Source organism: Onychostruthus taczanowskii, unplaced genomic scaffold (assembly GCF_017590055.1).
Source record: "Onychostruthus taczanowskii isolate IOZ18803 unplaced genomic scaffold, ASM1759005v1 scaffold33, whole genome shotgun sequence".
NCBI lineage: Eukaryota > Metazoa > Chordata > Aves > Passeriformes > Passeridae > Onychostruthus > Onychostruthus taczanowskii.
The window spans coordinates 1,962,420-1,982,579 of NW_024500683.1; the positions used below are offsets into that span (position 1 = coordinate 1,962,420).

Here is a 20,160-nt window from a genome sequence, read left to right on the forward strand (position 1 = left end):
GGAGGAATCAAAAGCTGTATTTTCTCTCTTATACACAAGTCTTTTCCTAACGTAGCAGTTGGAATGTAACCATTTGAGGCATGATCACGAAAACAGAGATTTCCTGCAACTCCCACTGGACTACTGCGCCCATCAGGCACTTCAGCAGGGCTGGTGGCAGCAGTCAGCTCTCTGAAAGGATGTCAGAGAATGGAAACATCTGTGGAAGCTGCATTTCTTCAAGCTTTGTGATCTCTAATAAGCTAGTGGCAAGAATGGATGAAGACATCTGGCAATCAATTTGATTATAGTGAGTGTAACAGTGGGCAAAGCTTATGTTTTAAACTGTCAGCATTGACAGCTAACAAATTAAAGCTGAGTAGATGCCAGAGGACGGCATGTGAAGAAACAAACACTACCTCTAAAGCAACTGGAAATGTCTGTGTTTCTAAACAACAATACAGTCAAGCAAAATGAAGCTACTGTTCTTAGCCAACTGCACCAACAACCCTTTTCCTGGAGAACCTCACTTACACAGGGGTGACCTGAAGAGAAACAAACTAGTCTTCAGCAAAGAGAGCAATAAAATCACAACATTCAGCAGTTATAAGAGAGATAATTGTGAACTAAAAGAAGAAAAGAAATGGAAATGTGAAATAGCAGCATGTTGCCTGCTCATATGCTGCAGGGTGAATGAAAAAAGAGCTGCTATCTGTGCAAAAGGAGTGGTAAAAATGGACTTAATACAGATAATCATGAATGAGGTAGTTTCCCACAGTACAATACCTAGAGGTGTCTAGAGACTGAACATTAGGAGGTATTTATTTACAGAGTGGATTGTCAAACATGGCAAGAGGCTTCCTACAGAAGTGGTCAATGTCCCTTGAATGTCAGTGTTTAAGAGGCTTTTGGACAATATCCTTAATAACATGCTTAAGACTTTTGCTCAGCCTTGCAATGGTCAGGTAATTGGACTAGATGATCACTGTAGCTCTCTCCCAAATGAAATATGCTTTTCTTTTCCTTTTTTTCCTTTTCCTTTTCCTTCCTTTTCCTTTTCCTTTTCCTTTTCCTTTTCCTTTTCCTTTTCCTTTTCCCTTTATCATTTCTCAATATGATTCCCATAGTTGCTTTCAAATAACTATGGAAAGTTTCCTGCAGTAAATGCCAATGAAATTACTCCACTTAGACCTCTTCTAGTGTTTTCATTTGGGCTGACAGGGACAGGCTGAGGCTGGGACACCATGAGAGAAAGCAGGATTTGATTGACTGACACTTGTGAGAGAGTTAATCATGGCTCAAATATTCAGATTGACAGTTATCTAATGTCATACACCAAAGTATGAACATTCAAATTCATGGTAACATGCTGACAAAGCACCCCTGAGTAATTGTGGGCATATTAGTAATATAGGAGACACATTGAATGTGCCTTTGAAGTAAAGCTGTGCTGCAAGCCAGGGGTATCACAGTCCTGTGAGAGGATACATGAGTGCCAAGGGCATTCATGTAATAAATTTAAGTAATGGGCAGCTGCAAAAGCCCAAATAGTGAACACCTAGTCTAATAGGATTCTTTTGGACCAATATAAAAATATTCCTAAAATATCAAGATTTCTGCCTGGAAAGCATAATTCACTGCTGCAAAAGCAGAACTTGTCTAAAGAAGCAATTTTTCTCAGAGAGAAGCTACAGGCAAGAGTTGATGATGATCTGAAATGGGAGGTACAAAAAATGTCACACACCGAAGCAGCTGATCTGCAGCACAACATCTAGAAAGAAGCCAAGAAAGCTGAGAATTTTATTGCATATCAGTTATGTTCTGACGTGTTATTCATGTCATAAAAAATTATAATTTTTTTAGATGCTAAGAGTGATACAATTTGAAAAATAAACCATTTTGCTACTTTTGAGACTCCATACACTCAAGTAGGCAGATAAGTGGATTTGGCACAATCCTGTCTACCTCTGACTTCCACACCAGTGTTTATGCTAATAACTACTTAATTTTGAATTGGCAAACTTACACATACTTATGGTATCTGAGAAACTATCTTGTCCTTGGATATGATGGGAATTCAGCATAGTAAGATAGGATATGGACGTCAAATCAAATAAAGGCAGATTATGAAAATAAAGGTATTTGTCTAAGCCACTTCATATTCTGGGTATCTCTAGTAGCAACAAGTTTAAAGCCAGTCCCTAAAAAATGTGAGCAAAACTTAACATACCTTTTTATGTTTATATAGGTTTTACATAGGTGTGTTAACATATCAATGTATACCTTTCTACTTTAACCAGAAAAGGTTGACTGCTGCTTGGTCTGCCAGTTGCTTCCCTCCTTATCATACATTTCCAAGTCACAGCTCATAAACAGCACTGGAATTGCTATAATACACTTTTATATTACATAATATTTTATAATAGATAAATTTTATTATTATTATTATTGTTATTATTACCATCATCATCATCATCATCCACATCCTTATCATTACCATTATCATTATCCTTATGATTATACTACAATGTATTTTCTGAGATTCAAATATGAGAGATAAATAATAATTTGAAAGGCTGCTTAAATCATATACACAATCTGGGTGAGAATGTACAGGAGCCTCATTACTTCTAAATAATGTGAATGTGATATTTCACTTTAGGACAGTTTCCTGGCAAAAGGGAACTGAATTAGCAATTGCTAAACATTTCAGTGCAGGTACTGAGTTATATTAGCCCTGTTCAAAATGGATAATGACTTCATGTTTAAGAAAATATCTTTTATAGCCTTCTAATGCAGAAATTCTATTATTAAAAATAAATTATTTTAAATAAAATGTCCTTGTCTTTTAACTGCCTTTCTATCACAACCCCGTCTCTTTAGTCTTTGTCCCAGGCTGCCCAGTTCATGGTAGGGGCTCATCTACTCTATGTCACAAACACAATAGTGACATTAGTGTAAGATGAAAAAACCTCAGCATGAGCAAACACAGAATGCTGAATTCTCTAGCTCATTCTCTAGCTTTTTCATAGAAAGAAACTTCAGTGTGAACTGCATTGTACCAAACTAGATTTCCTTTGAACAGCAGACATACAACTTCTGAAAAGAGGAGATCAGATCCTGATGTCTTTAATCCCAGCAAATGTTACCTTACTCAGCAGCAGCAAGGGTAGTAGTCAGCAAGTGTGAAAGGATAAGGCCCACAGATGATATTAAACAGACATTATTTTTTCTACATGTTTCTAAAAACTACATTGCCAGAACTGTCAAACATGAAGATATGCCACTAAATATTTGTTTTAAAAACCTACATAATTTGGGACCAATCTGGCCTAAAGAGCATCTCTGTTCATGGCACAGAATTGTGGCTGCTGAAATTATCTGAGGAAATTTTGATTTGAAATCTAAATACTACTACTACTATTACTACTACTACTGCTATTATTATCAGAGTATTTTCTGGAGTGGTGTGGGCAGGGTGTGTCTGAGATGAGTTCAAGTTTGGCTAGCAGAAAGTCCCCAGACATGAGATTTGTGTAACCTTTTTTTCTGGGATTTAGAATGAGATGTGATGTGAGATATGTCTTCTTGGTCAAGGATATACTTAATTACAGACAATCTCTGGGTTATTTAGAGTTCAAATTACACTGGAAAGGGGCTGTTTATATTGTTTATCATGAGCAGCAGAGTTACCATCTGTCTGTATTTAAACTATATGATGTGTCTAAATACCAAGGTGACAGACACATAATGTGTTATTACACAAATATAATGAAATAATTAAAATTAAATGTCCAGAAGATCTTGTAACACACTAGATATGGATTTGTTTATAAAGGTTTGACAAAAGTGCCCCATGATGGTTCATTACCACTCTAATTAATGAAAAATAGATCCAGTAATAAGCAACAGTCACTGCTATCACTTAATGCTCTGAAACACTGTTTGCCAGCCATGAAGTTCAAGGGCCTGATTACAGATAATGGACTTAAGCTTCCTGTTGGGAATTTGCTCATTTTGCAGCCTCAACAAAATTTGAACTTTTGACATTTCCATCATACTGTAGCTTGACTAGAGGTAAAATAGAAGCAGCTGTGGTGAAACTGCTAATGGACTAACTGAAATACATGAAATCTTTCACTTTCGGACCACCAGGAAGTGTAGCTGCCCAGGAGAAATGTAATATTACTAGAAGTAGGCTCAAATTTAAAGTGAAAAAATTCTGTAATAGGAGTTTCCACCCCCAAATTTAAATTGAATAAAGTTTAGACATTAGAGTTAGCAATGTGCCCTGACAGCCAGGAGAGCCAACCCTGTCCTGGGGGCATCAGGCACAGCATCTCCAGCCGGGGAAGGGAGGGGATTGTCCTGCTCTGCTCTGCACTGGGGTAGCCTCACCTCGAGTGCTGGGGGCAGTTCTGGGTGCCACAATGTAAGAAAGACATTAAACTATTAGAGAGTGTCCAAGGAGGGCAACAAAGATGGTGAAGGGCCTTGAGGGGAAGCTGTGAGGAGAGGCTGAGGGCACTGGGTCTGTTCAGCCTGGAGGAGACTGAGGGGAGACCTCACTGCAGTTACAGCTTGCTCGTGAGGGGAAGAGGAGGGGCAGGCACTGATCTCTGCCCTGTGGTGACCAGAGACAGGATCTGAAGATATGTCAGGGGAGTTTTAGGGTGGATATCAGGAAAAATTTCTTCCCCCAGAGGTTGGCTGGGCACTGAACATGTTCTCAGGGAAGTGGTCGCAGCCCCAAGCCTGAGAGAGTGAAGAAGTGTTTGGACAGTGCTCTCAGGCACAGGGTGTGACTCTTGGGGATGGGTCTGTGCAGGGCCAAGGGTTGGACTTTGATGATCCCTGTGGGCCAGCTCAGGATGTTCTATGAATCTATGTTAAAAATTCAGTTGCTCTTGTTGATCTTTCTCACATATGAGTTCCAAAGTCTCTTACAGGATCAGTGGAGTGAACGAAGTTCCTCTGAAAGCTCAGTGGACTTCAGACATGCAGGTGAGGCCCGAAGAATCTTAATCTTCTGACCAAGAGTTTGTTGTTTATTATTCCTAAATATTTTTACAGTGCCCCAAGTGGAAGCTGCCCTCACAGACTGAGATCTCACTCAGTCTATGATATGTGTATCAGAGGATCATGGTAAATCCTCTGACACACACAGGAGAGTGGCCAGAAGTTTAATTTTGCCAGGTAACATGCCATCATCTGGAAGCCCATTGCCAGAGGAAGGACAATGGACTCTTCGTTTATTTCAGTGTCCCCAAATGGCTTTACAGGGAATGGATGCCATATATCTTCCCAGTTAGACTTGTCCTCTTTTATTTTCAGGATCTTCAATGAGCTAAGGCACAGGGATCAAGTTCTTCCTGGTTTGCCAGCATCCCTGACCTCCAGAGGCTCCAGAGAGCAGTTAGAATATGCATTGCTTGGATTGCTGCTCTTCTGAGCAGTACAACACAGCAACACTGCTCTGCAGTGCTAACAGCCAGGCTTCAGAGGGATATACCTGTGACATTTAAGATTTGTAGGGATATATACATATTTAATTACCTTACATGCCTGTAAGGATGCATTGCCATGTACACAAATCAGAGAAAATGAGGGATGTCAGGTAACATGGGAGAAAATACAAAGCAAGTTTTACTACTACACTGTTATTTACAATTTTACAGAAATAAATAAGGGTACAAAACTGTCAAATAATTTGATAGATGTAATTACTAACCTGGTAGCACACAATGATGCTGGATGAACTAATTTGTCAGAGCAGTGACATTGTAGGCACACTAACATAAACACAGAGCTTTAGCCCTGAATAAAACTTCTCTGCTTATTAGGTTATTAATGGAAAAAATAAAGGCTGTCTAAATGTTGTTTTTGGGGCAATCCTCAAATTTGTTATTTCTAGCCCTTAGGCCACTGCCCTATGTGATTTGTTTTTAATCACAAAAAAATAATCAGGGAAAAGATCTGCCAGAGATCTACATCAAGTTTAATTAATAGTAAACAGACTAAGTCTTCTAAAATATTATTGTTCCACTGTAACAATAAACGGAAAGAATAATTGAGTGGATGACTAAGTAAATAATTAAAAGTAATGGGCCCAAACTGGCCATGGAATCTCTCTTAAGGACACCTTAGCACCAATTTAATTGAGTTCCTTCTGAAGCCATCTTTTCTCCAGGATGAACACGTACAGGTCCTTCAGCCTCTCCCCATGGAGCAACCTGCTCCAGCACTGATCATCCTCATGGCTTCATTGAACTCACTCCAGTTTTTTAAGGTCTTTCAGGTACGGTGTTGGAGGGGGAAAATGGGGTGCAGTATCTTGGATATGGTCTAACGAGTGGTGAGCAAAGGAGATAATCATCTATTGATTGTGCTCTGGCTAACACAGCCTCCTGACCTTTGCTGCTGTCTCACACTTTGCCATGACTGCAAAGCCAAGGTGTCAGGCAAATACTACTTTATGTAGCAAGAGATGCAAGGTGACTTGGTTTTCCTCAAAAGATCAAATTTGGAAAGATGCTGAACATCAGAACATCAGAAACTCCCTTCTGGGATGCTAAAGTCCAGAAATGGGCTCAAGTCAATGAACAGAAGAAGAGACATGCAGAACAGTCAATGGCAAGAAACTCAAGCTATTGCTTTAGTTTCCAGATGTTGCAGAACAAAGTTCACTTTCCATCCAGTGCACCAGCATGGGAAGACATCCACAAGCAATAGACTGTTGTCTACTAATTAATTCTGCTAGCAAATGATAGAGTTCCAAGTGGGACAGAATTATGCTTTTAAGGCCAGGGACTGCTCACATAAAAATAGATGAAACAAGAAGGGCAGGTGAATTTCATATAAAGGAGGAAATACCATAATCAAGCGAGGTAAACCCACACCCCCAGGGTGATCTGTGCCAGAAGACCTGCTTGAACTATTTCACCAACAGTAAGAGGGTAGATATGAGTAGTTTTAAGGAAGGCATGGAAATCTGTACAGTCCCCCTGTGAATCATAGAATTATTTAGGTTGGGAAGGACCTTTAAGGTCATTGAGTCAAACTGTAAACCCAGCACTGGCAAGTCCACCCCTGAACTATGTCCCTAAGCACCACATCTACGTCTTTTAAATATGCAGAATTTTGTACATGGAAGAACTCCTGCATTCAGTTTTGCTGAGAATTAACACCTCAGAGTGAAGTTAATCACTGGTATAAAACTTGCCAGTTGAATGGAGACAGGAAAAGAAGAATCAAACAAACTGCTGGTTTCTATACAATGGCATTAGGAAGAGTAGCAAAACAAACACTCTGGGAAGTCAAATGGTTCTTGTAGCTTGAAAATCTTCAAAGGTGTTTTTAGTAAGTTCTAAATTGCCGTAGTAAGTTAATTCACTAAATTAACAGTGGTGCTTTCTTATGCTTGTGCCCTGACAAAACCTGACTACTGCAAAATTTCTAGTGCACCATAAAATCTTAGAATAATGGTAAGTCTGATTAAGGAAGGTAGCCATGTTTTGTGATTTCCACTTTCTGCTAGGCATGGAAATCTTGGGGCACGTGTGTGAGCTGGCAAGGTATCTACCCACCTTCCCTGCTGCCCAAAAAACCAAATACCAATCCTGATACTTGCCCCTCTCCCACAGTTTCATAAAACAGCATAGATGGGGTGTTTCTTTCTGAGAGGGAGGCAATCTGGGTGCCTTCCTAGCTGCTCATGCAAATTTCTCCATTGCAGGAGTGGCTTAGTGGGACGAAGTGTGGATTTACCAGGGAATGAGGTGGAAGGAAAAAACTTGCTGTACATTAGGCCTAACCAGTGTACTGGTCTGCCATGCCAAGGAACACTGTGTAACTCCTGTTTAGACCAGGATGGTGTTCATCTACTGCTTGCACTGAAACCCATGTGTTTCATGGCTCTAGGCATATGACTGACTCCATGTACTAGCTGCTGTAGAGATGTATGGAAGAACATATTTCTTGCCCAGTTGATCCATAAGTTGTATTGAGATATAGGCAGATGAAATTAAAGGCTGGAGAGAGAAAGGAAGTTGAGAGAGAAGTTGGGATATTGATATCCTGAAGTTTCACAGATGATATGTAAAAAGCATTTTCTCTAAACCATTAGAAAAATAAGAAATTATCAGATGAGTTTGATCTTTGATTTCTGCCTTTATTGGGAAACTGTTTTCCTGCAGATCCCTTTTCAAAATAGGGGTTTGGCTGGTTGTGAGTCTATTCACCATTGTCACAGACGAATTCTAAAGCAAAGAAGGGAAGGAATAGCATCTTGAAATACATGTAGAAGAAATAATGAGGCAGATACTGTATCCTATGCTAGTGTCACTGCAGAGCTGATATGTGGAGTCATGCAGAGAACACCCACACAGGAAGCAGCAATGTTGTCAGATGTCTCTAGGGAGGTTTTCAAACTTGCAGTGTCTGATCACAGAGGTTAAATAAGAAGATGATACGCACACATGTGTGTGTGGTATCTATGCATGTATGTACAAGACGTAGTGTGTTCATTCAAAGCATACATCTCCTCTGATTTTCAATGAGATCAGCTCTCAACCCCTCATTTGTCCAATATATAGGCCAGCTGTATGAGATTCATAGGAAAATGTCTTCTGGAGAACATAAGAAACATGGACTGGCTGGTTTTTAGGGATGTCACTATTTGTATCTAAAGAAACCCTGGGCAGATGAGAGTTGACACACAGCTATTCTGGGCGTACAGCGGTGCTGTAAATAGAGTCTGATTCCAGTAGTTTTCATTCAGAAACAAAACAGGAGAGGGAAGATGTTTATCTCAAAATGAGCTAGAGCTGGGACACTCACCTATCACACAGAACGGTTTCCTTGCAAAGCGCAGTCTTCCTTGCCATCCTCGGTATCGACAGCAGCACCCAGCAGACCAGATACGAATAATAAATTCCAAACCAAAGACAACAATCATGACAAACTCCTAGAAACAGCAAATAAGAAAAATGCCTGTTACATATAACCAACATTTAAGCATCAGGAGACTTGTCACTTCTGTTTGTGTCTAACAATCCACCTTGAGCATCTGAATATCCCAAGCAAAACTTGGGATCCTGCTCCCTAGGATGGTTACACATCTACAAGCAGCACACAGTCCCCAGAGCTTCACAGTGGAAGGTCTAAGCCTAACCTGAGTAACACTAAGTATCACCTAAGATTGACTACTAAATATGAAACAGCTAAGCACTGAATAGTACACAAAAATATCAGAGCAAATTACTCAAAGACTTTGGATGTAGAGCATCAGAGCACAGGTAATTTACACAGCTAGTAAAAAATGTTCCATATCCACATCCATAAAATTAGTTCTTAGTTTAAAGGCTAAAAGTTTTGGGAGACATATTCTCATTGCTGCAATATACAGGTGAAGTAACTGAGATTATGAGTTTGGGAAATCAGTCTGTTCCTAGCAGTTGGCTAAGGTACCTGCAGATGTAATTACGTATGATGAGTATGTAATTGTTTATAAGGCAATAAATTAATGCCCACCGTAGGCATAACTTTCCCTGGACAACCTGTGAATGAAAGCACTTAGAAATTTTGCCTTGCTTGTTTGGCCTGCTTTTCTTTCCCATTAGAATCTTCTTTAAGGCTGTCTATTTTAAAAGCATCACATGTATTTATGCAATTTTTATTCTAAAAAAATTTTCATCACAACAGTGAGGTAACGGTGCAGTATTAGAGCTTGGAGCACAATTCAGCTCCATACCCTAAGGAGATCTGCAGCTCAATAATATGCAGGGATAGTACATATACACTGCATGGAATTACAAACTTAGATACTCTGCTGGAATACCATCACAAAGTCATGTGTTTTGAAATGACAAAATAAAAATCTGTCTGTTCACAAAAGGAGACAAGCACTTGATGGAGTTTCTTAAACAGCCCATCAAGAATAAAAGGATGGAAGTCGTGTTTTATTTGGCAGCCCAATGTATATCTGTGTCCAGAAGTAACTTGTTCCTTGTCAGCCAATTAATTTGTTAGTCTTGCAAGATGAGGACTAGTGTGGTACCAGTAAGGAAGCACAGCAAATGAATTAAATAAAGGAATATTTGCAAGGCTAGGGTTGATCCAATATTGACTTTTCCCCAATAAACACTTTGCATGCTTTTAGACTGTGAGATCCTACAACTCTGCAAGCCAATGTGTCAACTCAGGCATTAATTTACCTGAACAAATGGCATTATTAATGTTGTGCCATATAATGGTTCTTTACTAAATTATGATTAGTGGCAGTCCACTGAAACATTGTGGACTTAATTGCTTTTGCTGTCATAGAACAATTTGAAAACATAGTATTCCTTCCTAAAACATGTCAGCTTGTGTACCTACATTACACTGAAAGTGTTTTAGAGCCTTCTTCAGTGCCTTCATTTTTGGTTTAGTAAATCCCATATTGAATGCTTAAGTCCCAAAAGTAGAATAAGATCCCTCTGCTAAAACGTGGCTGAAGAAAATGCCACATTTTTTAATTAAAAAACAACACATGGAAAAGTGCCTGTGATTATTTAAGCTTTTCTTTTTATTCCACTACAAGAAACTTCAGCTTAATTCCATGGGCAGTGTTATTGCACAACTTCAGAAAGGATTATGTACAAAACTGAAAAAGTTCTCCATATAGTAACAATAATTCCTAATAGTTGGCTATCCTGTGGTACATTTCCTTGTAGGAAATTCTGTGGAGGCCAAGAATAAAATGGACAGGAAGCCAACTGGAAAAAAAGGAAGAATATGCATTTTAGTTATTTAACTACCACTTTTATAGTGGTAGTTAAATCGTGAATTGTCAAATCTGGTTTACACATTGTTAGATGATGCCTCTGAATTTATGAGGGTTGATGGCAAGCATCCAGGCCATTCCTGCATCTGATTCTCCCGAGGAAGTTTCTTTGGGATAGGGTAAAAGATAACTGAAGGAAGGGAGATCTGAGAAGTATGAAAAATTCTTTGTTTCTAATAAAATCCTTTCCTTGTTAAAATTTAATCACATTTCATTTGAATAAAGTTTGTTGTTTCCCTGTACAGTGTGTACAGATGGGTGATGCGCTTTGTAAGTACAGTGAAATTGTCCCAGGCACCTTCCAGGAGCTGATCCACACACACAGGAGTGTGTCCTCTCCCGTACTCCAACCCTGGCAGGGCCTCTGATGGGGAACTGGCAAGGACAGAAAGTACTCAGCGATCCTGGAAGGACAGTCCACAGCTTCAAGTCAGTTCAAATAGTATCGCAAAACTGCTGGTAGGAGTTGGAACGAGGCTATTTTTTTGGAAAATTTCCTCTTCTGGTTCCTACCAGTGCTATGCAGTTTTGCATTTATCACCTGTACTATTGTTAGCCATTACTAGGTGCTATGCTTGTCAGTGAGACAAAGATGAGAAAATTTATTGTGTGCTGAAAGCACGTTTCTGAGAGTCTGTGTACTTCATGGTGCCCTTGTGTGTTAGAGACAGAAATCAGATTTTTCTCTCACAGAAACACCTATACTAAAAAGAGAAACTTCTTGGAGATACATCTATTTTGGGAGAGAAAAAGAGCAAAAATATATTTTCTCAAATTTTTTTTTTGGTGGGTGGAGTAAGAGTATAAGATTTTTCTTGAGGAAACAATGTGAAATATCTCTTTTAGTCCTTCCTTTATTCCTCTGCTTATTCCATTTCTAGAACCATTAGAAATTCATGCATGGTTATATAGTCTCAAAATTAATGAAGGTTTCTACTACTTAAACAATTTTCCTGCTACTTAAGCAATATAACAACTCTAGCTATATTGATCTCAAATTCAGTAAATACATCTCTGTGTACTAGGATGCTAAAATAACTGCTGTTTTTAAAAATGCTATATACGATTGTCTTCCACCCATAACAAGTTTCTGTAGATTTTAAAGTATGCTAAAAGCTTTAAAAAAAGGAAAGACATTGAAAAAAATGTAGATGGGGTTTCACACTTATTTTTGCACTCACTGAAATAGTGATGTTTCAAAGTTATCTTTATATCCTAACGACTCCTACTTCCTCAAAAAAAAAAAGATTTTGAAGGAAATAAATACAAAATATAATGAAGTCTAAAGGGAAAGGATTTTCCAAAAAACCATAATGCCTTGAAACAGAACTTTTCATAGTAGTCACACAACATCTTTGTTTTATTTTGGATTGGTTCAGGTCAAAACCAGAGAGAGACAAAGAATTCCACACCATTGTGTAAAAAAGTAATATTTTAGTAGGCAGCACTCAGTCAAAATGTTAAGACAAATCTCTGTCAGGGTTAATACAGGCTGGGGAATGACATTATTTTTTCTTATGGCAGCTGTAAAGTTACAAGGTTTTTGGTCTTCCGTGGACAAAAATTGGAAGGATGCATCCCAAACATCAGGATTTTTATTTTTTTTGTATTTCATTTGGAAGGTTTATTGCCAATTTAAGCATAAATCTAGGCTTTAAAATAACTTGGGTTTAGTTCCTTAGCAATTGAAACAGAAGATCAGAACATAATTGGAAAGGCATGTGATGGAATAAATCATTAGACTTTGTGCTTTGTAGACTTGTAGGCTGAAGAAATGATGCATTCCAAGTATCTCTGTCCTACATATAATATAATGGAAAATCATTAATTTTGAATTACTTATGAGAATGAGAAACAACATTTACATCAGAACAGGAAAATCTTGCACTGTTTATAAATCTGTCCCTCTTCAAAATTAAGAAAGGCTGCATTTGAACTGATGAGCAAGTTAAGATTTACTGGAAATCTAACCCTTCCCTTCCTAGGTAGAGCAGGGGTGCACTGGCCTTTGCCATTCCTTGCTTTTTCCCTGTCTTGTTATCCTCACATTATTATAATCACAGCTGCATTTGGCCTTACACCACAGTTACCACAATCTGTCACTTTTTTGGCTGTCCAAGCTCACAGTTAGCACCTCCCAGTAACCACGATGGCAGACACACGGGTGGTTCAAACAGTGGAAAGTTTCTCTTCCTTCTCAAAGCACAGGTCATCCAAACTGATGAGCTTTTCCTTCCTCAATGTTTTTGCACATGCAGCTCCAGCTGTCCTGGGGAGCCATGCACATGCAGGAGAAGCAAGGCTGACACACTTGGGCTGACAAGGTTCAGTTTCTTTTGGCTAGCAGTGTGCTCCTGAAGATTTTTACATCTGTGTGTGCCCGGGTTGTTACACCACTGGAACAACGAGGGTCACACAAATGGCAGGAAGGGAAAATAAGAGGTCATGCAGAGCAAGGTTTCTGTTAATAAAAGGTCCTGGAGGACTCTGATCAACAGGGTTGATGATTAAGAAAATCAAGCATACTTTGTACAATCCAGCACTCTCCACCCCCACTTTTTTTCATTCTATCCAATTAGGATACATGATTTGTTGAAGATGTTTACATTAATATGCTTCTCAGGCAGTTTTTAATGATAAGGATTTCCCTAAGCATAACATTTTAACAGCAAAAGAAAGTTTATATAATAGCTTTCTCATTCTTTAGCATAACTGCTTATTAAAACTGAAAATAATTTGCTGATGATGAATAAGGTGCCTTCACTGTAGACTGTAACTTTGGGGAATTAGAGCAATTTTTGCAATAAGAAAATGACCAAAGTTGAGCACCCTCTGCTCATCTAGCATGCTTCAGGTTATTTTGCAATGTGTAAATGAGTGAGCCTTGGATATAAGAAATCCACCCACAAGACAATGTCTCTGCTTTTATTTTAATTATATTTTTTTGTACAGAAATGGTGATTTTAATTATTCTAAAGGCTAATGAAGTAGCACAACAGAGCTGCAGACTGATGTGAAGAGCTGCCTGCCTTGAGTTCATAGGAGAACTGTGTTTACAACTGACATTGTCAGAAGTTGGAGAGATGGACAGGAACAGACCAAATGAATCCTCTGAAAGCTTTAGCAGGGCCACAAGTGTTTCCCTTCTGAAGACATCTCTGCAGATTAGCTGCCATGCAGATCCTTATCTGGTGTGGATCAGTGAGCCTCACTAACACAACAGCAGAGCACGAGGAACAATGTCATCTGATACTGCTTGGGATATATCCCCTCTTCCCTAAAATCTCATAAACAGGCAAGTCCAGTGTTTCCAAATCATTTTGAAAGGAGGGAGAATAAACATGTTCTCATACTTTAATTTATGGCTGACTTGTTTAAGTATGTCACCAGCTGCTGAAATATCTTCATGGTGACACATGAATACTTGATACTATCCAAATAGCAATGCTTTATTACTCATAGTCAAAGACTGTTTTATCATTCAATTAAAGCAAGAACAGAACACCTCAGCTTATCAACAACATGCGTCTCTAAAGCCAAAAAATCCCCCTCTACTGAACCCAGGTAGTGAGCCCTAAAGCTGGGCTGTACATTTTAAAGATGTGCCACTGGGTGTGAGGGGAAGCACAATACTGGTCTGCCTCAATGAGACCTGACAAAGGTCTGGGCTTTGAATAGTGATGATGAAGAAGCTGGTGTAGGACTACAGGCAATTGTGTTATACTGGCTGTTTTCCAGATTAAAACAAGCAGGTAAGAATACGTGCATGGTTTAAAATCATGATAAATTTGAACACATTTGTGTTATTCCTGGTTCAGCACTAAAAGGAGGAGATCTTTGGTCTAAACAGCTATCTTGGTGTGCATATCTTGGTGTGCATACATACACTTAAGGAAAAAATGTTTTAATTCTTTCCAACTGCAGTTGAACAGAGGGAGAGACAGCCATAAATCTCAAAACATAACCCAGAATAGAACCTATTAGTGGCACATAAATCACAACCAGAGACTTCACTTCAGCTCCCAGTGCAATACAAAATAAGCATGAAGTGAAATTTATGCACCTTTTTATCATTTATCAGTTTTATCGTGGATGTGAAACTTTTAGAGCACTTGAATTTCCATATTATGATTAAGAATTTCCATGTAGATTCTACATTAAAAAGAGAATTATTGAGAAATCAGTTTTGTGCCTTACTCAAATACACAGCTACAAATCTATTGATATAATATTAAAATCCCAGTTATATGCTTAATCCACATGTTATATGCATGACTTCTGCTATCCAACTTCCTTCTAGCTTTTAGTGTTTATACTTGACATGGCACCCATCAGTCATGTGTCTTCTTTATTCCTTTGCAAGAGAAAAAAGCTGTGAATTTTTATTTCAAATAAAATCAGTTTTGAATCAGTATAACCCAGCAGCAAAATTACATAGATGCTATTTATTTATGTTTTTCATAATATCTTATAAAGACAAGTATTTACTGTGTTAGACGCAGTGTATGATTCCTGCTACTGAAACTGTGCTGGCCTTCCTCAGCATCCTCTGCCTCCCCAGAGCAGCAGACTCACTTATCATGGGCCAGCTGCTGAGGACCTGCTGGTGCCAGAGGAACCAGGGCCACAGGCTGCACTGGCCATCATGGTTACTGCCACCACCATGTGGGCAATTTGCAATTGGTACGTGGGGCAAACAGAGCCCAAAGCGCCTTCTGGTGGGCGTGGTTCTTCTAGGGACACTCTGATGATCATCCTCTTTCAAACAGGGAGAAGGGCAATGGGAAACACTGATTTCTCCACGTCTATCCTGCTCTTTCCCAGATGCTGCACCACCTTTAAACAGTGCTTCCCAGCCATTTGTGCTCACTGCCTTGTGTCTTACCATTTGTTTATGTGTCAGGTGCAACTACACATCTAAGAGAATTCCTTAAAGGAGATGTTCGCAGAAAAGTCAAGTTATAGAATAATTTTCTACTTTCCAAATTTTTTTACTCTTCTCTGTGCTTGTTCAGATTTTCTTTCTCTTTAGTGAGATATCAGTAGAAAATGGTCTAATTTTGGTTTTAAATTTATCCTCATATCCAAAACAAAGAAGCTCTGTACAGCTGTACCCAGGCTTTTGCACTTCCTTTGTGATTTCTTCACGCATTTTTTGCTGCTGTAGTCACATTTCTGATGTCACATTAGAGGCAGACATTCAAGCACATGTCTCTGTAGCAACACAGATCCAAAATTTTCCTTTTGAAACGTTTGTGAAGAATTTTGTATCTTTCCTCTGTCCCAAACAAGGGTACAACAAGCATCAGAACTCTGAATCCCCTTATGCCCTGGCATCCCTTTTGATTTTGTATTGATGCAAGGGGTTTAGGCTAATTGTTATGACTGATCATGTCCATGTCAATTAACTGATAACATCTGACATGCTGTACTGCAGAGTAGGACAGCATGTTCATTCCTTTATTCTTTGGCCTTAGCATGTTTGGAGTTGTTAAATGCTGGAGATTCTGCAAATGATATCTGCACTGTCCTTTTAAAAATTACTTCTTGCAATTGTCAAAGCTCATTAAGAGAGCTTCCCTAGGTGTTCATCTGTGCATGTTTTAACCGCTGGGAGACCTAAGTGCATCTCGGTTGATAGATACTGGAATGTTACTGGTACCAAAATTTTCAGAAAACAACTTTAAGAAAGTGCTTTCTGTCAGTTTCCAACTTTTTACAAACTGGTCTTGGTAGGTAGTCAACCCAATCAGCCAAAATCCTGTTTGTTCATTTATTTTCTCAAAAATACCACCTCATCAAAGATTTCTGCTACTTGGACAAGTATTTGGTCACAATATTTTTTTAAAGTTCCTTAAGTTCTGTGAAAAACTGACTTGGTCCTCCTTTTTTAGTCAAATAACTGAATTTTGAGAGCCAGTATACCAAGCCTCGTGTTTCACACATCATGCCATTTGCTGACAGTTTTGCAGTTTTTCCTCTTACATTTTTCCAGGCTTATGGAATTTTGGTCTCTTGGAAAAAGAAAACATATATATATCTTTGTGAGCCATACATTTCCTGTGATCATATCTTCATATGTCTGGTTCAGATGTGATACCAAAGTTATTATTATTGTCCTGTCCATAACATACACCCTTTCCTTAGGTACTTCATGGAAGCCTAAAAGTCTAAAATGGCCAGTATTTATTTGCTAATTCATGTTTGTAATCAACCCACAACTCAGGGTCCTCAGGACTGAACTTAGTTCCACTGTGTGTCTGTGTATTTACCATCACCTTCACCTTAGGTGGATATTTTCATTATAGGCATGTCTACTCTGGATTCTTACAGATTTGTTTGTTTGTTTTTGCCCGTATTTCAATACTGACTTCACAGAATCACAAAATCACAGAACAAGCTGAGTCGGAAGGGACCCAAAAGGATCATTGAGTCCAACCCTTGGCCCTGCACAGCACCATGCCCAAGAGTCACACCCTGTGCCTGAGAGCACTGCCCAAACACTTCTTCCCTCTCTCAGGCTTGGGGCTGCGACAGCTTCCCTGGGGAGCCTGTTCCAGTGCCCAGCCAACCTCTGGAGGAAGAAACTTCTCCTGATATCCTAAAACTCCCCTGACACAGCTTCAGGCCATTCCCTCCGATCCTGTCTCTGGTCACCACAGAGCAGAGATCAGTGCCTGCCCCTCCTCTTCCCCTCACAAGGAAGCTGTAACTGCAGTGAGGTCTCTCCTCAGTCTCCTCCAGGCTGAACAGACCCAGTGCCCTCAGCCTCTCCTCACAGCTTCCCCTCAAGGCCCTTCATCATCCTCATCATCTTCCTTTGGACACTCCCTAACAGTTTTTATATTACACTGCCCAAAACTGCCCCCAGCACTCGAGGTGAGGCTGCTCCTGTGCAGAGCAGTGATGCCTTAAGTTTCAGCTTTCATGCTTTTCAGATTCTGTACTGCCTTAGTGTGTGACTCTGAACTTCATGCAAAGTGTTAGCAAGTTCTCTTCACAGTTCAGGTACACAAAATAATCCTTTTCCAGCCTGAGAACCAAGGACACTATTGCAGCTTCAGGCCCAAAAAGTCTAAACAACAGTGAATTGCAGAAAGCAAACCAGGAGGATGGGACTTCATAACTTGAGGCTGTAATTGGACAACTGACCCAAATATGTAAACGGACCAAAACTTATAAAAGTGTGAAAACTCGTGACCAGTCATCCACCTTGCGTCCATCTTGGGTCCTTCCTGGGCAGAGCCCTGGCTGGGCTCTTGTGCTCCCCAAGATGTAGTATAAAGAAATAAAGTAGGTATTTATTAAAAGGCCTTTGAAGGCCTTTTAATAAATACCTACTTTATTTCTTTAACTCTGTCTAGCCTCTGTTCCAGGTAGGCTCTCTAGGCATCAGCAGAGCAGGACATTCCCCTCCCTTGCCCAGCTGGTGATGCTGATGCCCCTGGTCCAGAATTGGCCCTCCTGGCTCCAGGGCACTGCTGGCTCATGTTCAACTTTCAGTCAACCAGGACTCCCAAGTCCCTTTCCCTGGCACTGCTTTCTAGTATCCCATCCCCCAGTCTGTCTGTACATCCAGGGTTGCCCATCCCAGGTGCAGAATCCGGCACTTTCCCTTACTGAACTTCTTGTGGCTGGTGATTGCCCAGCCATCTGATTTTTCAGGGTCTCTGCAGGGCCTCCTGCCTTTAAGGGACTCAAAACTCCTCCCTGTTTTGCATCATCTGCAAACTTGCTCAGTATCCCTTTCCTGCCTCCAAGTAATTTACGAAGATGTTGAAGGGCACAGGGCTGGTGATGGAGCCTTGTGAGACTCCACTAGTGGCAGGTCACCAGGCTGATGTCACCCCATTCACTGCAACTCTTAGTGCCCAACCCATGAGCCAGTTGCTCACTCATTGCATGGTGTGTTTATCCAGCTGTGTGCTGGACATTTGCTCAAATTCACAGTTTTTAAATGGAATCTTGCGAACAGATTTCTCCTGTCACTTGAGGAAAGTTCACATTTTGACTGCAGCGAGCTGTGTCTTCATGTGCTTTGCCATGTCTCTGCAAAGAGATGGAGTGGTTTGCAGCTTTTCTGTGTTATTCAGATGCTGGATTTTCCCTAGATTTCCAAACAGCTATCATATCACTGATGTGCTGCCTTCTTCAGCACTCTTTTCCTTTTGACATTTAATGGTTTGTAGAATTTTTTCCTTGCATGTTATTTTTAACCATGTACTTTGGCTTTTCTCTGGGGACATATTTTGCATTTCCATTTGGCAAATCAATATTTCCCTGATAAAGGTCAAGTCTGAATTTCTGATAGAGAGTTTGATATCTATCCATTTTTCCTGTTGCAATCTAAACTATTTCTTGCCTGTTTTAAGGAGGTAGCTCTTGATCTCCATATCAAACTCTAGCATGAAGCCAATAAAATTCAATAGTGCAGGATGTAGCATAAACTATTACAAATCTACATCTGCAGAAAATATTACAGTTATTCCTTGAAGGTGATTTCCCATTCTACCTTGTTATCACCTAAAGTGATAAAACAAGAAAGACACGTCATGGGAAGAGCACTTGTGTAAGGAATATTGCTTACTTGTCCTTAAAGGAAGCCCAGGACAGCTGGTTTTGTTTTTTAGCACAATGTGTTGATCAACCTAAAAGCAGATGTGCTTTCCCCTCCTCAAAGAATTATATCCTTATTAATCTGAAGCCTGCCACCCCATCACTGACATCTAATCCTCCCCATTTTCCCCATTTGTATAGGAACTGATAACAATAACATAAATTAGTGTAATGTACCTATTTAGAAATTCAACACTGGCTTTTCTGCTACAGGTTAGCCATTTTAACATTAAAATTGTACTAGTTTATGAACTTGTTACATTTATCACTACTTGTGGTTTTGCTATTTCCATTCATCTTTCTTCACTGCACATTACCACCAATTTCTCTATATATGCCCTGTTCATTCAGAGGAATGTAAAATAATTTTGTGGATGGCATTTCATCCACCAGCCACTGACTTGAGACAACTCCAGTGATCCTAACATTGCACATCAAATGCAGATTTCATGTTAAACATAACTGATTGGTAGTTCTGCTCTGGCAGTGACAAAATCTCTCTTGCCTCCTACTGCATTTGCTGCTGAATCCTGTAGCACTTGAGGTAACTATTCATAGTTATCCTATCTTCTTCAAGTGATTCAGTTATAGGATTATTTTTTCTGTGATTGTAGATCGCATATCATCTTTAGTCATCAAACCCATTTAAGCTTTCCCAGTAGCACCTAATATATTGCAGTTTTAATTACCATGGAAAAAATGATTCTGTTCAATGTGTGATTTTCAATATTTTCTTTACA

At 39.5% G+C, this 20,160-nt stretch overlaps 1 protein-coding gene across 5 annotated transcripts in view; it reads right to left on the bottom strand.

The window, feature by feature from the left end:
* The window catches only part of KCNQ5 (potassium voltage-gated channel subfamily Q member 5), a 281,577-nt gene that overhangs the window by 61,720 nt on the left and 199,697 nt on the right, over positions 1-20,160 (bottom strand). For all 5 annotated transcript variants that reach the window (XM_041410573.1, XM_041410572.1, XM_041410571.1 and 2 more), the window contains exon 3: positions 8,818-8,944. In XM_041410573.1, coding sequence (XP_041266507.1) covers positions 8,818-8,944 — 127 coding nt within the window. The remainder of the gene's footprint in view (positions 1-8,817; positions 8,945-20,160) is intronic.